The sequence below is a fragment of the Notolepis coatsorum genome (assembly GCF_963971535.1).
Source record: "Notolepis coatsorum genome assembly, chromosome: 6".
In the NCBI taxonomy this organism is placed as follows: Eukaryota; Metazoa; Chordata; class Actinopteri; order Aulopiformes; family Paralepididae; genus Notolepis; species Notolepis coatsorum.
This window is the reverse complement of record NC_140170.1, coordinates 95,498,965-95,516,386: the sequence shown is the minus strand read 5'-3', so window position 1 is coordinate 95,516,386 and position 17,422 is coordinate 95,498,965. Positions and strand designations below refer to the sequence as shown.

Here is a 17,422-nt window from a genome sequence, read left to right as displayed (position 1 = left end):
GTAGAGATTCAAGAGGTTTATTCATCACATACAGTACAGTACACAAGACATAGTGAAATGAAGGTGGCCATGCCCGCTTCGATTGTGCAAAGTATCATTAAGTATCTCGAGGCTGGGGCCAGCATGTCCTCTTTTTTGGAAATCAAAATATGGTCACCCTAGTTAAGGGGATGCACAGAGTATGCATACTGTATGCTCAACCAGCACTAGACTTTCAAAAAGGAAAAGTCACTGTTATTTAAAATAAATAAATCATGTGTACTAAATATATATTTACTTTTTAATTTCAAGTCAAGTCAAGTCATGTCAAGAGTTTTATTTGTCACGGCATACAAGTATACAATGAAATGCAGGTGGTCTTGCCCGCAACGATGTGCAATACAGTAGTAACAACATATAATAGAATCTTAAACATGAAACATTATGAAGTATCCGCTTTTCACTGCATGGTACCTAATCACCTCGCCTCGCTTTTGCTATTTGAGAGTCTTGGTAGCCGTATTTGAAGTGATGTCACACCAGGAAGTAAATAGTCAACAGTAACACACGGCGTTGGAACCTGGAGAAGCCCTGATGATATAATATAAACGAACAGCCAATAAATGTGAAGTTATCTTTGAACCTCTGTTGTCAAGCCTAGTCAATAAACCCCCCCCCTTCCCCACTAATAATCGAACTGGTCGTGGAGTTACTTCGCTTTGAGCGTTTCCATGGTTAGCTTGCGGCTAACGTTCGTTAGCTTGCAGCTAACGTTCTAACCGAACAATACATACACACCCCGAACCGTGGAGGTCGTGCCGAGCGGTTTACGGTTCGAATGCGTACCGTTCCACCCCTACTAGCTATCGTGTTTTGGTTTTTCTAAGCGATGACGCGTGCATATGGCCATATGCTTGCGTATGTTTTGCTTGTAAAAACAACATGAGACACTCCTTTTTTTTACCTCGTATGTCTTTTCACTTTACGTGAGGTTGGTTGGGGGGGGGGTATAAACCATTCCTTTGGGTGTGTTATATCAATTTGGTGAAATTCTGACTGTGCGTGTGATGAGTAGGAGGCGTAAAACAAGCGCTCCCATCACTAGGGATCCCCTGTACGTGCCAGCGTGATGACGGATTCTGGGTTAAGGGAGCAACCTTCTGTTTTGGGGTGGTTGTCTCCCTGTTATGCCGGTGGCAGAGTCAACTCACTGGCAGAGTCCGGGTTCGACCCCGACCCCACGAGAGTATGCCCCTGCATGATTATGACATCTGCCAATTGTGTCAAACTCTTTCTCTGAACCCCGACCCTGCGAGATACAGGCTTACTGGCAAGGTCAGGGTTCGTGGCAGAGTCAGTTCACTGGCATACTGGCAAGGTCAGGGTTCGTGGCAGAGTCAGTTCACTGGCAGAGTCGAGGTCCGGGACCCCGCGAGATTATGACCCCACGAGATTATGACATTGTACACAGCATGCCAGACGCCTAACCTGTCGGTCTGGGTTAAAGTATCAACTCCCTTTTGGAGTGGTTGTCTCCCCGGTATGCCAGCTGACCCCACGAGATTATGAGGGAGAGCCTCCTCAGAACTTCAGAGCCTCCTCAGAGAGTTTTCGGAGCATCCCCCTCAGTGAGAGAGCCTCCTCAGTTTCAGAGCCTCCTCCTCAGAGAGTTTCAGAGCCTCCTCCTCAGAGGGTCTTCGCGGCGCACCAGGCGGAGAAGGGCCTTCACCTGTTGTGTCCTGTCCGTGCGTTGGCGGTGTAAAGAGTGGTCACGAGTAAATGCCTGGAGAGGTCTCGATGCCACGGCTTTGTTGACCTCACCAGGTCCTAGCTCCTGGACTCGGTGGCAGGCCTGCCTTTGAGTGGTCCATGGGGCTGGGGCCTCCTCTGCGCCCCGCTGCTAAGGCTTCGCTGGCGGAGTCAGGGTTCGGAACCCTGACCCCACGAGACGCCTCGCGGGCAGAGTCGGGGTTTAACGACCCCGACCCCACGAGGTGTGGGAGCGGAAACACAAGCTTATGCTTCGCGTGCATCCCTTGTAGCGAGCGGGACGTGCGGTGGGGTAGACGCGGGTCCTTTTTCCCCGCAGTCTACTCACCTTGTGGGTTTTTTGGGTGCTGTTACCTTTTTTCGCAGTCTGTGTCCTGTGCCCCCCCCACCCCTCACTAGGACGGGTGGGGGGGCCCAGACCCTCCCCAATGTTCTGATGGTTGTTAAGGGGACCTCAGCGGGTACATTTGTCGGGCTCTCCGCGTCCTGCTCCGCTCCTGTCCCAGCAGAGCAGAACGTAAGCAAAAACTAAATGTAACGAAGGTTATCCTATAACCCTAGTTACATGAGTTTTTGTGAGCATTCTGCTCTCACTCACTGAGGACCCCTGACTGTCTTCCGAATGAAGGTCAAGACTCGGGAAGGAAGAGCGCGGTCACGCCCCTCGCTTATATTCATAACCGGAAATGGGCGTGGCCGGGCAAATGAAAGTGCATGGAGCGAAAGCTCTCAGTGTTACAATAAGTAACAATGAGATTATCCCCAGCAGAGCAGAATGCTTACAAAAACTCATGTAACTAGGGTTATAGGATAACCTTCGTTTTATGTCATTCTATCAACTGTAGACTTTTCCATTTCAATTATGTATACTGAATCTGTTTTATTATACACTGGTATTAATAATGTACTGTTCTATTAAGTGTTCTAAAACAGCAGAGTCCCACAGACAGGTTGGTTTTAGCAGTAATTTATTCATAGTACATTAAAACATCTCTCATGAATCCAGCAGTGAAAGCACACCGGAGTGTGCTCACATTAATGACGGGTGCACAGCGGCCATCATCCAGACACAATCATCATTATAATCAGTAAAAGTGTCATAGTCATCATCATCATCATTATCACCACCACCGCCACCAGTAACCCACCACCACATCACAATAATAACCTCCTTCTTAATATCCAAACTGTAAGAGAACAGTCTTTCTTTAGGCAGACCCCACAGAGGTCTGTATCATACTGCACAGACTGGAGTCATATCAAACCACAACATTCAGCAAAACAGGGCAGTGCCCCAAATCTTTTAAAAAGGACAATACAGATGACACACATAGAAGTACAGTGGCAAAGTAAGAGCAAGGTGAATATGTTTTTGTTCTTTAACTCCCCCCCCCCCCCCCCCCCCCCTTAACACTTTGGACGCCATACCCGATGATAGTCGGGTTAACTCGCCGAACGTTCAGCGCCAGACCCGAGTATAGTCGGGTTTTCATCGTTATTTATTTTATTCGATATTTCCATTCATTACAGGCACACGGACATCTGGGTTAACATGGGGAATCATTTTGAGAATGCCAATGTGCAATACCGGCCGCATCCCCCCAGGTGGCAGTATCGAGCACCCTTTGAAACATGATATCTTGGCCTGTGGGTCGTGTGAATTGCTCCCGGTCCATGATGTGTGGCGGATTATGTTGGCGACACGATCAACACCAATACTGGGACTCGCGATCATATAATTGGAATATTCTTTTTGGGGTACATCCTAGTGAAGGTAAGGCATATATGGTATCTATCCTGCTGTGATCCAACCATGATTTCACTTCGATCACAATACGTGTGTAACGCTACTCCACAATGTGTGCCGTTGGTGACGATCAAAGCATAAAAAAAACTACCCCCCCACCCTTTCATGCATTCATGATGAAACATAATACCGATAATATAGATGTGATTTAAAAATAGTAGCGTGTACAGGCGAGAAATAACGTTTTTAGTGAATTGCACGTATTGCTGCATAGCGTCGTTTTCTGGGATTAGACAGGCTTATTCTAAAACTAGTCATATTCACCACGGTATAAAACGGGAATGTATGGATGAATTTTTCTTTTTCTCATATTGAACCATAGATAGGTGATGTCAAATGGGCCATAGTATTGTATCCATAGCTATAATATAGAATATAGTTATAGCCCTGCAAACACCGCCACGTATTCCTATACTTTAGAGCGTCGTCCTTTTAACAACACATCATGCATATCGCTCCGGCGTCCAAAGTGTTAAAAAGCCATCCTTCTCTCACAACTCCTTGTCCAACGTATTGGTCCAAACTAAGTATTTGGTAATGAACATATTGGGCTTCAGTAAGAGCCTGCTTGGGAGGCCAGCTGGGCTTTACCAAACACAAGCTAAAGCCGGTAGGATTTAAATTTCAATTTGACCCAGGCCGGACAAACATTCACACGCACACGCCTACCCAGGCGCCCACACGCTCGCTCACACACACACGCTCTTTCAGCATGCTGGATGCAGCCAAGGGACAAGGGGCCTCTTAGAGCACAATGTTGAGGGCTTGTGGTACAACCAGTGAATCACAAAAGCACTTGAGGCACCATGTGTCGGTTTAGTAGCAAACACATCACCTCAAGAGGACGCTATCAGCGAGGGACCGTCATGTCGTACAGTCACAGCCTTGTGAAGGCCAGCTGCACAGAAGCTAAGTTTAAACTAACACCAGCTTTATTTACCATCACCTCCTTTCCTATTAATATCTCCTATAAATGTGCTCTTGTAATACATTTCTACAAACGATGACGAGAAAAAGGTCAATCTCCGTAGCATTTTCTGCATTTTTTTTTTTTTTTTTACGATATCATTAAGTTAAGACTTCAGCATCTGGAAACTCATGGTGTTCACATTTAGATGTAGTGGCCTCTTCCACCATTTGGCTAGGTTATGGGGAGTTATATGATTATTTTATTCATTCAGATTGGCCTTGCAGCACTAAGACATAATGACCACACACATTATGACGTAGGAAGGAAGGAAGGAAGTAAAACAGGGGAATGGAAGCAGTAATGGACTTGAGTGCTGCTCTCAGACTGAAGTGGATCAAAAGCTACAAGTACAGGGAGACCGCAAGCCTGCTGGAGGCTCCAGAGAACAACTAGACCGCTAGCCTGCTGGAGGCTCCAGAGAACAACTAGACCGCTAGCCTGCTGGAGGCTCCAGAGAACAACTAGACCGCTAGCCTGCTGGAGGCTCCAGAGAACAACTAGACCGCTAGCCTGCTGGAGGCTCCAGAGAACAACTAGACCGCTAGCCTGCTGGAGGCTCCAGAAAACAACTAGACCGCTAGCCTGCTGGAGGCTCCAGAGAACAACTAGACTGCGAGCCTGCTGGAGGCTCCAGAGAACAACTAGACCGCTAGCCTGCTGGAGGCTCCAGAGAACAACTAGACCGCGAGCCTGCTGGAGGCTCCAGAGAACAACTAGACAGCTAGCCTGCTGGAGGCTCCAGAGAACAACTAGACCGCGAGCCTGCTGGAGGCTCCAGAGAACAACTAGACTGCGAGCCTGCTGGAGGCTCCAGAGAACAACTAGACCGCTAGCCTGCTGGAGGCTCCAGAGAACAACTAGACCGCGAGCCTGCTGGAGGCTCCAGAGAACAACTAGACAGCTAGCCTGCTGGAGGCTCCAGAGAACAACTAGACCGCGAGCCTGCTAGAGGCTCCAGAGAACAACTAGACATCTACAGATGAACCAGCAGACAGGAGAGTCACCCGTGATATCAGCTCTATTGGCAAGCTTTGTCTGCATTACATATATACAAAGCTCTATATCGAACCAAAGTCAAAACTAACTTAACTAACAAATTATTCCAAGTTCGCATTGTGTTTTCGAAGGGATCAACAGAGTCTCGACAATGGCCGGTGGGGTGAAAACACAAGCTGCTTCTGAAATACAGCATAAAATTACCCTCTTCTCTCCGAAGTCTCCTTTCTGTAATGGCGGCAGCATGAACGCTCAGTGGTCGCCAATAAAACGCATTACTATCACCGTTAACCTGTCGGGTCAAGGTGTTGATCTTGTTGACCAGTGGTGGCAGAATCCGCGGCGGTTCGTTGTAGAGCTTTGAATAAATGCAATGCATACAAAGCTTGTCAATAGAGCTGATGTGTATAAACTATAGAGCCAATAGAGCTCCAAATCCAAGAATAGCAGCGTATTCTAAGACCATACTGTATATCCTGCTTCATAACATCAGATCACAGCCATTAATGGGGAGAAAAAACAATAGAGAAAAAAGGGATTTGTATGATAAATGACATCACTGGAGGACATGGAACGTGAGCCTTCCTCACCATAATGGACGCTGTCAACGAACATGTATGGAAACGACCCAAGGCAGGGAGAAACCAAGAATATGTGACATCATTTTTCAGCAGACAAAAAGGGTACACCCCCACACACACAAGTGGACAACATCGGCAACAGGCTTGACAAACTTTAAAGTGGCTTTATTGGAACAGGGTGGCCAAAAGAAAAAAGGAGCAACGTCTGAGTGCCGTCAGACACATTACACATAAAAAAACACAGCTAAGCCAACTGTACACCACAGATAAGGAAAGAAGTGACTGGTCCATCCTGTCCGTCAATTCGGGACAGAGAAAGGGAGCCTGGCGAGGCAGTCTGGAGCCTAACAAGGAGAGCAGTGCCCCTGGGCCTGTGCAAGGTGAGCTAAAAGGAAGGAAATCCCATTCAGGGCGATGTGATTGACATGGCCCCCAAGAAGAGCCCTGGGGGGATCCCACTCTTACAGTAAATTGCCATCGTCAGCGTTTTCCATTGAAGGGAAGCAGACTGAGGCTCCGGTCTAGGCCACATGGTCAGCAACAGCCCCCCCGGGGAGAAACAGCACGGGTGATGAAGAGCAGCAGCACGTCGCACAAGCCTTAACACCAAACTGAGAGAAACAAACATTTCAAACACCCTGTTGAACTTTTTTTTCTTTTCTTTTCTTTTTAAACTGTTTCTTTTTTAAACTTCTTTTTTAAACCTAGTAGTCCTTTAAGAATCATCTATACGATGGCTACACCTCAGGGCGAGGTAGAATGATGATCACAGCCGTTAGGTGTGAGCTCTTATAGGCGTACAGTGTTGATTCGCAGCGGCTGCACGTTCTTGCCGTTGGCATGGCTCTGGCCTGGACTGAAGTAAGGGTAGAGCTTGGCCGGGAACTTCTCCCGGTAGGTGTAGAGCCAGGACATGTCGTCGGCGTTGTAGAAGACCAGCAGGCCCTTGGGGTAGTCCAGGTACACGCCCACCTTCTCCAGCTTGCTCTTGACATTGAGCCGCGTCCAGGGTTCGGTACAGGCGCTGTACTGGTTGCCGTCGTGCATCACGATGCAGTAGAAGCCGCGGCTCGGCTGGATCTGGATGCTGCCCTTGCGGCTGACTGTCTCGTTGGCCACGCCGATCATCCACTGCGTCTTCTCCGACACCATCACCTCCCAGTAGTGGACGCCCAAGCCGAAGCCCTCCGCCCCCAGGACGGACACCTCCACGTCGAAGCGCCGCGGGGAGTCCTGCAGGGGCTGCGGGTGCAGGTTCCCGTAGGCCACGATGGTGCAGTCGTCCGATAGGATGAGTCTCTGGTGGGCCGTGATGTGGTCGAGGGTCAATGCCGCCGGCACTGGGTGAGAGAGCGAGAAAGAGGGAGAAAGAGACACAGGCAATTAGCATGAAGACGCTGAACTTGGGAGAGGTATATGATGGAAAGAGAAGATATTGGCCCAGATAAACAGGCTAATCACACACATTGAAGGAAACTGCTCTCTGAAAGAGGGAAACGCATCAAAAAGTTATGAGGGAGTTGGTCAAACACAAGAGCCAGGACTGCTGTGTCACTGCCATCGCTCCAGCTTTCTTTATCGTTGCAGTTGCTGGGTGAGGCGTTTTATCTGAGCTAGTGAGTATATACTGTATGTCTCAGTCTCTCAGCAGAGAAGAGAGAGTTCTGGAGTGAATTGATATGAAAGAATATTGCCGTTGTGAAAGAGATTGATCAGAGACAGGGCAGAGTGTAAAATGAAGGGCAGTGTGTCGGGAAGAGAGGTTTTACCTTCTTTTATTTTGACTAGGGAAGATACTGAAAAGACTAAAGACCTACATAACTGCTGTAATCATCACAGTAAATAGCGCTAATGCTACAGTTTATGCAAGGCAGCTGATCTTGGCCATAAACCTCAAGGTCCAAGTTGAGTGATGTCAGGGATGTCACGAGGATGGGAATGAGAAATCGAGTCGATGCTCAATTAACCCTTTCACTGCCACACGACAGAAGGTTAACCCTTTACTATCACACAACCGACGGTCGGGGGGACCCTGATTAGATTAGATTGTACTTTATTGTCATTATATTTGCATACAACGAGATTTGGGACTCAAACCTAAGGTGCAGTAATAAAATCACAAGTAATAAAAGAGAAACATAAAATGCTATACAATAAGACAATGTTAGTCCTGTACAATATACAAAATAACAACAATATACAGAATAGCAATACACAAATAACAATCACAGTGTCAGACTGTAGTGGGTGGGTATTGCACTGTGGATATTGCACATCAGGATGTTGCAGTGTGGGAGGATTTAAGTGAATTACCCTAGACCAGTCTACCTTTGATGGTCTTAGCAAATATGTGTGCCACCTGTATGGCCAGCCATCAGCTAATAATGTGAATGATGCCAGATATAAAGCATTCTGCATGGCATCATCGGCTTTGCCAGAACTCTCTATGGCGCATTGTACCAACACTGCAAAAGGGCAAATTACCAAGCAGCTATAATGAAACATTCATTGAAAGCTATAATGTGTGCCCCTTTACCTGTTGGCAATGGGTGGCATGTCGATGATGGGGAGTTAACAGTGACTATGACGGATGACTACAAATCCGGCCTCTGATAGTGTGTTGCAGGTAGTCCACTAAGGTTGCAAACAAGGACAATTTGAGACAGGAAGATTGTGTCTGCAAAACTGCCATGTACAGATCTTTATCAATGCCAAAACTGTGCAAATGTTTCTAAGGAAACCGAAGATAGGGCTACATGGGATGATGACTCAGATGATAGTGGTGAGGATGATTAACATCTGGGAAGTGTGGTGGTGGATGAGGGTGTGGACTGGGGTTGGGATGTATATGGCGAGGGTATTAGGATTATACAGTAGTAGTGTGATTTGTTTGACACTGATCTCTCCACACACCTCACTGTTTACTCATTTTACTCTGTATTGTATATATGTATATTGAATATTCCTCTTTACTTACTTTTTTTTACTGTATGAAGCACACTCAGGGGCTCATACAGAAACAAGCATTTCATCGTAAAGTACCTGTATTTTATTCTGATAAATAATAAACAAACGAATAAACCTCCGGTCAGTCCTTCATACCAGCGGCCATCAGGCTCCACAACAGTGGGCAGGGACTGCTGCCAGACATCCAACTACAACTACTAGGAACCTAAAAAGGACAACAACACTACCGTATGCATACTGCACCTTATGTGAATACTGTATCATTTCAGTTAGTTAATTATATTGACTTGTTGTATTTTTACACTGCTTGTTTTTACTACCTGTACCCCCCCCCCCCTCCCCCATGCTGCTATGAGCCTGAATTTCCCCAATGGGACCAATAAAGGAATATCTTATCTTGATTGAAAACTTTATTAACAGATTGCAGAATGGGTACAATACACTACAGTACGGCTCAATACACACAATTGTTAAGGGGATGCAGACCAGAGAAAGACTTTAGTCTTGTTTACATCAGGGTGCCCCATTTTCAATTCATCATGACATTTATGACATACACAACATACATGACATCATGACATTTATGACACAAATCGATCTCTAAACAATGTTTGTATGTCTCCACAATGGTATGATTCTGGACTGGTAGGTTAAGCCACCGTTCAATGCAGTTTCTATATCTATCCCACCGTGTCTGTGTAAAATCTTGTACACGTTCTTTCTGAACGGACGTGAGATGCATATAACATTGTTTAGAAACCTTTTTGCAAACTTTAGAAGGTGTTTTATGTCCATTTTCGTCCTGTTCTGATGTAACGTTAGTCTGTGGATCGACCGGATCGACCAATAGCAGCTCTCTTTGTTGCGAGGATCCTCGCAACAAAGAGAGCTGCTATTGGTCGAGCGCAAGATACGTGACCGAACTCGCACCAATTGCGTCAAATAAAACTCTGTCAATAAAGGAATATCTCATCTTATCTTATCTTACCATGCTCTGGTCCTTTTTGGTGATCTCTGCTATTCCAGAGCATTCGTCATTGATAGTTGATTACTTTGTTTGTGCCAGTAATTCTGAATGGTAGGTTGTGCATCGCATGTTCCTTCAATCTTCGCTCCTCAGCACTATATTTAAGGAGCGATATGGGACATAATGGGATAGACAAAATATGATAATAATAATCTCTTTTTATTTAGACTAAAGACGAGCTTTAAAAACAACATGATGTAATTTGGTTTAAGAGGAACTCCTGATATTAAATTGAAGCCACTACCTGAATGACATCGAAATGTACATTCTATTATGACATGAAGTCAGCCATTACATTTAGTCATTTAGCTGACCATTTTTGTACAAAGAGACTTACAAGTCAGCAGGAAGGGTACAACTCTCTGGCAGCTAAGGGTAAGTAACATTGTTCGTCAAACAGTGTCGAACCACGGGGGCGCCAGGGTGGCGCACCACGTAACTGCGCTGCATTGCAACCGTCCCGGGTTTGACTCCCGGACCCGGAGACCTTTGCTGCATGTCTTCTCCCAACCTTCCTCCCTGTCCGAAATAAAGCAATAAAATGCAAAAAAAAGAAAAGAAAACTGTCGAACTTGAGTGCCACAATCTTGAGCTATCATGGGGTGACAGTGGCTCAGAAGGTAGAGCGGTCGCCTGGTAATCAGAAGGATCCCGGTTCGATTCCGGCTCCCCCCGGCAGCGTGTCAAAGTGTCCTTGAGCAAGACACTTAACCCCCAAGTAAGGCTAGTATGCTACAAAGAATACACTTTTATTTTGTAGGGATATTGAAATAGGTATCGAGAACAGTAGACTTTCTTTATTTGGGTCGATAATCAAAAGCTCTGGTGATGGTGACCGTTGACGTGACACACCCTGCTGCTGCTGCTGTTGTTTCTCTCCTCCAGGCTGCGAGCAGAGGACGATACATTTTTGATAAGCTGCTGTTTTCATAGCAGCAATTAAAACTTCATACGATAAACAGTGGTCTAGAAAGGGGGGGGGGGGCATAATAGCTCACTCAAAAGTCAAGCGCTCTCCGGAGGCAGATAGTGGGGCTCAAATTGAGAAATGTTATATCAAGGTATGCAAATGGTGTCATAGTGGAGAGCAGTAATTACAGCAAAGGGGCGGAGCGCTCTCTCCACAGGCCCCTAGCTGGCAGGAGGGCCGCCGCTCTGCTGCAATTATGTGGGTTAGGGAGGAGGGAGGCTCCGCTGCTCTCCTCACGCGCGCCTGCTCCACTTCTCAACAGCAGAGGGTTCAGTTCAGACCTCATCAGGGAAATATAGCAGGCAGAACAATAAAGGCTTGTTCCCCAGACCCAACAGGCCCAGAATAGGGCCGGAGAGGAATTCCACTACATCTCTCCACTTCCTCCGTGTTCGTATCAGCTGCCATAAATGGGAGACAGGGTGGGGGGGTGGAGAGGGTGGAGAGGGGTCTGGCCTCGGGCCAGGACAATGTCTTACTTCGGTCAGTGACATCTCCAGTGTTGTGTTTCAATCACTTCATTAAAATGTCATACTCTTAAGCGCCTCTTTCTCTCATATATATATATAAATGCTGGCACACACACCCACAAGTATACTAGGGCCCTAATGGAGGAAGGTGATGGAGGGAAGGAAGGTGGTATCTGCCATTTATCCCCCCCCCCCCCCCCCAAAAAAGAAAAACCCATCAACCTTGCAGAGGGATGATGAGAGGAATGTCTTTGTCCAGAGTCTCGCTGGCAGCGACGTCGGTGATGGATCGGAACCAATTGTTTCGTTTGGCAGACAGTCAAGGGAGGCCAAAGAAACCACCCCGGCCTCCCCACAGCCAAGAAACCACCCCGGCCTCCCCACAGCCAAGAAACCACCCCGGCCTCCCCACAGCCAAGAAACCACCCCGGCCTCCCCACGGCCAAAGAAACCACCCCGGCCTCCCCACGGCCAAAGAAACCACCCCGGCCTCCCCACGGCCAAAGAAACCACCCCGGCCTCCCCACGGCCAAAGAAACCACCCCGGCCTCCCCACGGCCAAAGAAACCACCCCGGCCTCCCCACGGCCAAAGAAACCACCCCGGCCTCCCCACGGCCAAGAAACCACCCCGGCCTCCCCACAGCCAAGAAACCACCCCGGCCTCCCCACGGCCAAGAAACCACCCCGGCCTCCCCACAGCCAAGAAACCACCCCGGCCTCCCCACGGCCAAGGAAACCACCCCGGCCTCCCCACGGCCAAAGAAACCACCCCGGCCTCCCCACGGCCAAGAAACCACCCCGGCCTCCCCACAGCCAAGAAACCACCCCGGCCTCCCCACGGCCAAAGAAACCACCCCGGCCTCCCCACGGCCAAGGAAACCACCCCGGCCTCCCCACGGCCAAAGAAACCACCCCGGCCTCCCCACGGCCAAGGAAACCACCCCGGCCTCCCCACGGCCAAGGAAACCACCCCGGCCTCCCCACGGCCAAGGAAACCACCCCGGCCTCCCCACGGCCAAAGAAACAACCCCGGCCTCCCCACGGCCAAGGAAGGAGGCTAAAATGGGAGAATTGATTGAAGGAGTGAAATATTCCATGGTGCATTATTTTTAAAAGCGAAAGGAGGGAAAAAGAGAGGATTCTCTCTCTCTCCCCCTCTCTCTCTCTCTCTCTCTCTCTCGACACAGAAGGGCATCTCAGCCCTCGGGGCTCAGCCACCATTTCTCATCAGGGAGACTGGGGGAGAATACGAGCTCAAAAGCATGCCAGCAATGTTAATGCAGGATTACTTCTCACACTGCATCTTTCATAATCTGGGTCAAACACCCTGCTGCTGAACCCAAGATATAATAAACTACATTATTTCACTGTTTATTGGGGTTTTGGGCATTATGTTCCACACGGTTCATTTAGATCTTTGGATCATTTGTGGGCCGACAGTGGCTCAGGAGGTAGAGCGGTTGTTTGGTAATCAGAAGGTTCCCGTTTCAATTCCAGCTCCTCCCGGCAGTGTCCTTGAGCAAGACACTTAATCCCTAACTGCTCCCGATGAGCAGGTTGGCACCTTGTATGTTTGCCTCTGCCGTCGGTGTGAGAATGTGTGAGTGAATGGGTGAATGTGGGTGAATGTGAGGCATGAGTTTTTTTTTATTAATAAAAACGCTATATAAATGCAGTCCATTAAGTCCATTTGTGTCGACCTACAGTATATCAGTTTGAGGTAAGACTGCGTATGATATTCCAGTGATGTGTGTTGGTGATAAGTACCTGGCGAAATATCCTGGAAGAGAGATTTCCATATTGTGTACTGTAAGGGGCCCATGTACTTCGATGTCGGGAAATCTTCATACGTCAGCTTGGTCTCATGTATCTTCCCTTTAATCCTATAGGAGGAAAGAAAACAGATCAATGTCACTCTCAAGATACTCTCATCATGTTGCTCTCGCATTCCATGTTGCCGCTTCAGGTACATCGATGTTGTTTCCGTCTTCAGACATGATTCCGTTATATAACGAGTGAATAAGTCTTCAGAACATGATTCTGTTATATAACAAGTGAATAAGTCTTCTACGGATGTTTTTCTACCACATGTCATTCAAAAAGACAACACTGTTAACATGACTCAATATTTATCTCACTTTATTACATTAAAAGCAACCCTCATGGGCTCTCTGTCAGGTAGGTTTTGAATAAGATAAGATAAGATATTCCTTTATCGATTACCTTGGGGAAATGTGGGCGTCATAGCCATATGGGGGAGGAGGGAGGGGAGGTACAGATATGGGCAAGGTAATAGTAGAAAGACATACATATAAGCAATACATTTATAATAAAGATGAACATAAACAGTGTAAGCAATATAATTAACACTGAATATAAGAATATGAGAAAATAAACTGTAATCAAAAGGTACAGATGAAGGTCTGTATGAGTTATACTATACGTTACAATAAATATGGGCAATAAAGAATTAGAATCTGAATATATATTAGGAATAAGTGAAGTAAACCGTATACACAGCTGCAGTATACACAAGATACCCTAACTGGCACGAAGCAGGTTCAGGTGTTTCTCGTTTACACAAAGGGCCTACGGTAGGGCCTACCCCTACCCATAGGTGTGGTCATCGACAACCCATAGAGCACCTGTCAGGATGACCAAGAGATTCTGATTAACCATTTATCTACAACAGCAGAGATTAGCATCGGTGGCTGGGTCAGCTGTAATGCCATTACAGTATCAGTCTCTCCACATGCATCATTATCTGCACTCCTGCATGGAGCCAGTGTTCAGGAGAGACATGGGAGGAGGCTGTTCTCCGTGTTAAACTCTACTAAACACATAATACGCCACATCACAAATACATGGGGGGAAATAGGCTTATTTTGTTGCAAAAAATAGTTGGTGGTTTCCATAGAACAGGAATCAATAAAGAAGACATAGTATGCTCTCCCGCCCAGCCGCCAAATACTATGTTTATCATCGTTCAATTCATATCTACTTATTTTCTATTATACAATGGCTTGTGTGAATAGTCATTCACAGATTGTGATCTGTATTATTTCTACACAATGCACAGTATATGTGCCAGGCAGAAACCAATGCACAAATCAAGATGTACATGTCTGTATTATGCTACACATTCACTCCCTGCCTTTCTAATAAATGTCTAATAAATGTAGGGCTGTCTTAAATACTTCGAAGCTTCGTTCGATGGCATAAGCTTCGAACATTAAAAAAAAATCGAAGTAAAAAAAAAAAAAAAAAAAAAAACGTTTCAAAAAAAAATTCAATTTTTTATTTTATTTTTTACTTCGGTGTGTGTGTGTGTGTGTGTGTGCATGGGGCCATTGGGTGGGGCCGGGGGACAAATACACTGGAGGAAAGTAACCCAGCTCAGCACTGCCCAAATTATATCATCACTATTGCCTGTTTGAAGGATATCATCCTCAAACACATATACACCACCTACACGCCTATTCTCAGTCCTTGCCCCACAATGGTGGAATGAACTACCCACCCCAGTTAGGACAGCCGAATCCCATCCAATCTTTCGCCGTCGACTAAAGACACACTTCTTCAACCATTATCTGAAATAAAATTTAAAAAATTAAATAAAAAAAATCTAACCCTAACTAACCTTACTGTCATGCACTTGTCCTAATAAACTAACCTACACTGTAACACGCAACACTTTGATGAATATTGTTACTCAGCTGATAGAGTTGTATCCTTCCTGATGACCTGTTGTACAGAACTTGTAAGTCGCTTTGGATAAAAGCGTCAGCTAAATGACTAAATGTAAATGTGAATGTAAATGCCTTGTAGAATTCCACACAAGAAAGAAAGATACTGGGATGAATAAACAAAATGGGAAATAAAATGTAGAAATGCATGCAATACATAAATAAATATGAATCTCCATATATGAAATAGAACATTTAGATAAGGTGCTACTGAGATGTTTTGGTGAGTTCTTTGTTTTTTTGTGGAAGTAGCCCTTCTTAAAAATGCATGAACATTCACTGATAATTGGTCTGTAGTGGAGTCTACAAGGTCTACATTGCCGGACCATGTAGAATCCGGACCTTGTAGACTGACATAATTCTGTGCATAGTTTAGTCTACACAGGCCATATTTCAAATAATCAAAATCTTAATTCATTTTCCTCTTAAACATTCTTGATCAGGGGGATTGGTAGTTCCCATGAAATCTGAAGTTGTTCAAACGACAACAGCGATCCACCTTGAATTAAATCACACTGTGTTGGCTGCGTCACAGTCACGAAAGGGGCTACTTAATTCATTAATCCAATCCACTTTATTTATAGAGCACATTTAAAAACAACAAAGTTTACCAGAGTGCTGTACAAGTCCCACAACATAAGATAAAAAAAAAAAAAAAAAATTAAAGAAAAAAGAAATTAATTAATAAAAAGAAATTTATTCGAAGCTTCGAATTAAAATCGAAGCTCGGCCCCGAAGCTTCGATTGCCAAAAAAAAATTCGAAGGTCAGCCCTAAATAAACGTGTCCTTGCAATTCATCCTTCTCACACCTGTTTCTGAAATGTCCTAATGGGACATAATAAAATGAACTGAACCAAGTTGCAATGCTATGCATTAGGGCTGAACAATTAGTAAATACATATCTCAATGAGATTGCCATTTTGCAATGCGATACATTTCATTATTCAAATTTTCCATTTTATTTTAAATTTTTTAATGGTCATTGGGTGATGTTTGTGGGGAACTGTACCAAAGAAAAATTTATAATATGATTTGTAGGCCAGAACTTCTCTGCAGCACCACAATACATTTAGAGTGGTATGTTGGCACACATTTTGCAACAACAAATTTGACAGACTCCTGCATTTTGGATATTGCACTCGGCCATATTGCTATTTCGTTCGAATTTCTATTTCCAGTCCTACTATGCATTCTAAAAACAGATTGTTAGTGCCTCGAATTGAACAAAGAACAAACTGATACACTTCATTCTACGTCATTAATAGAGGTCGTCAGTGTTATTATTTCCTTACAATCCGTTTTTAGAATGCATTACAATGCAGTTTAGACAGCTTCTTATTAAGCCCTTTTTTTAATAGATCTTAAAACAGTTCAATTATATCCCCTGATATACTGTAATGTATATATGGACTAATATAGCATCTGTTCAGATTAAACATCATGGCTGATGGACTAATATAGCATCCGTTCACAGATTAAACATCATGGCTGATGGACTAATATAGCATCTGTTCACAGATTAAACCAGGCTGATGGACTAATATAGCATCCGTTCACAGATTAAACATCATGGCTGATGGACTAATATAGCATCTGTTCACAGATTAAACATCATGGCTGATATATATATGGACTAATATAGCATCTGTTCACAGATTAGCTCCTACTGTTGCTCAACTCCGTACAGGAGCCTCCCGTTTAACACATTCCCTGCCACGCACTTTGAGCATCTTATACCATTCTGTGCCAGTACTGTAAGCCTATGGAGATGTTCACCTTCTTTGCAGGGCTATAACTATGGATGCCCCGATCGATCGGCCACCGATCGTTATCGGCCGATAATCAGTATAAATATGCGATCGGTGATAATGCTTTATTTTCGCCGATCGTCAAAACCGATCGAAAAACATGATCCAATTCTTAGCGGAGATCTCACTCGCTGAGTTCTGTCTCAGACACGCGGAGCTGCACACAGAGCTGCGGCGTCTGCTCCTCCTCCTCCTCCTCCTCCTCCTCCAGCCCCTCCTGCACCCGTGTCAACACGGGTCTAGTCTAGTCTAGTGGGACCTCCATGAGCTAACGTTAGCGGGATCATCCCTATGTTCCCCGGGTCCTATGTTCCCCGCTTGATGGATTA

At 45.6% G+C, this 17,422-nt stretch overlaps 1 protein-coding gene across 1 annotated transcript in view; it reads right to left on the bottom strand.

The window, feature by feature from the left end:
• Positions 1–5,214: 5,214 nt before the first annotated feature.
• The window catches only part of trim62.1 (tripartite motif containing 62, tandem duplicate 1), a 150,731-nt gene continuing 138,523 nt past the window's right edge, over positions 5,215–17,422 (bottom strand). Inside the window, exons 5-6 of the mRNA XM_084316803.1 lie at positions 13,306–13,421; positions 5,215–7,443 (exon numbers count right to left, since the gene is read on the bottom strand). Coding sequence (XP_084172929.1) covers positions 6,893–7,443; positions 13,306–13,421 — 667 coding nt within the window. The 3' untranslated portion in view covers positions 5,215–6,892. The remainder of the gene's footprint in view (positions 7,444–13,305; positions 13,422–17,422) is intronic.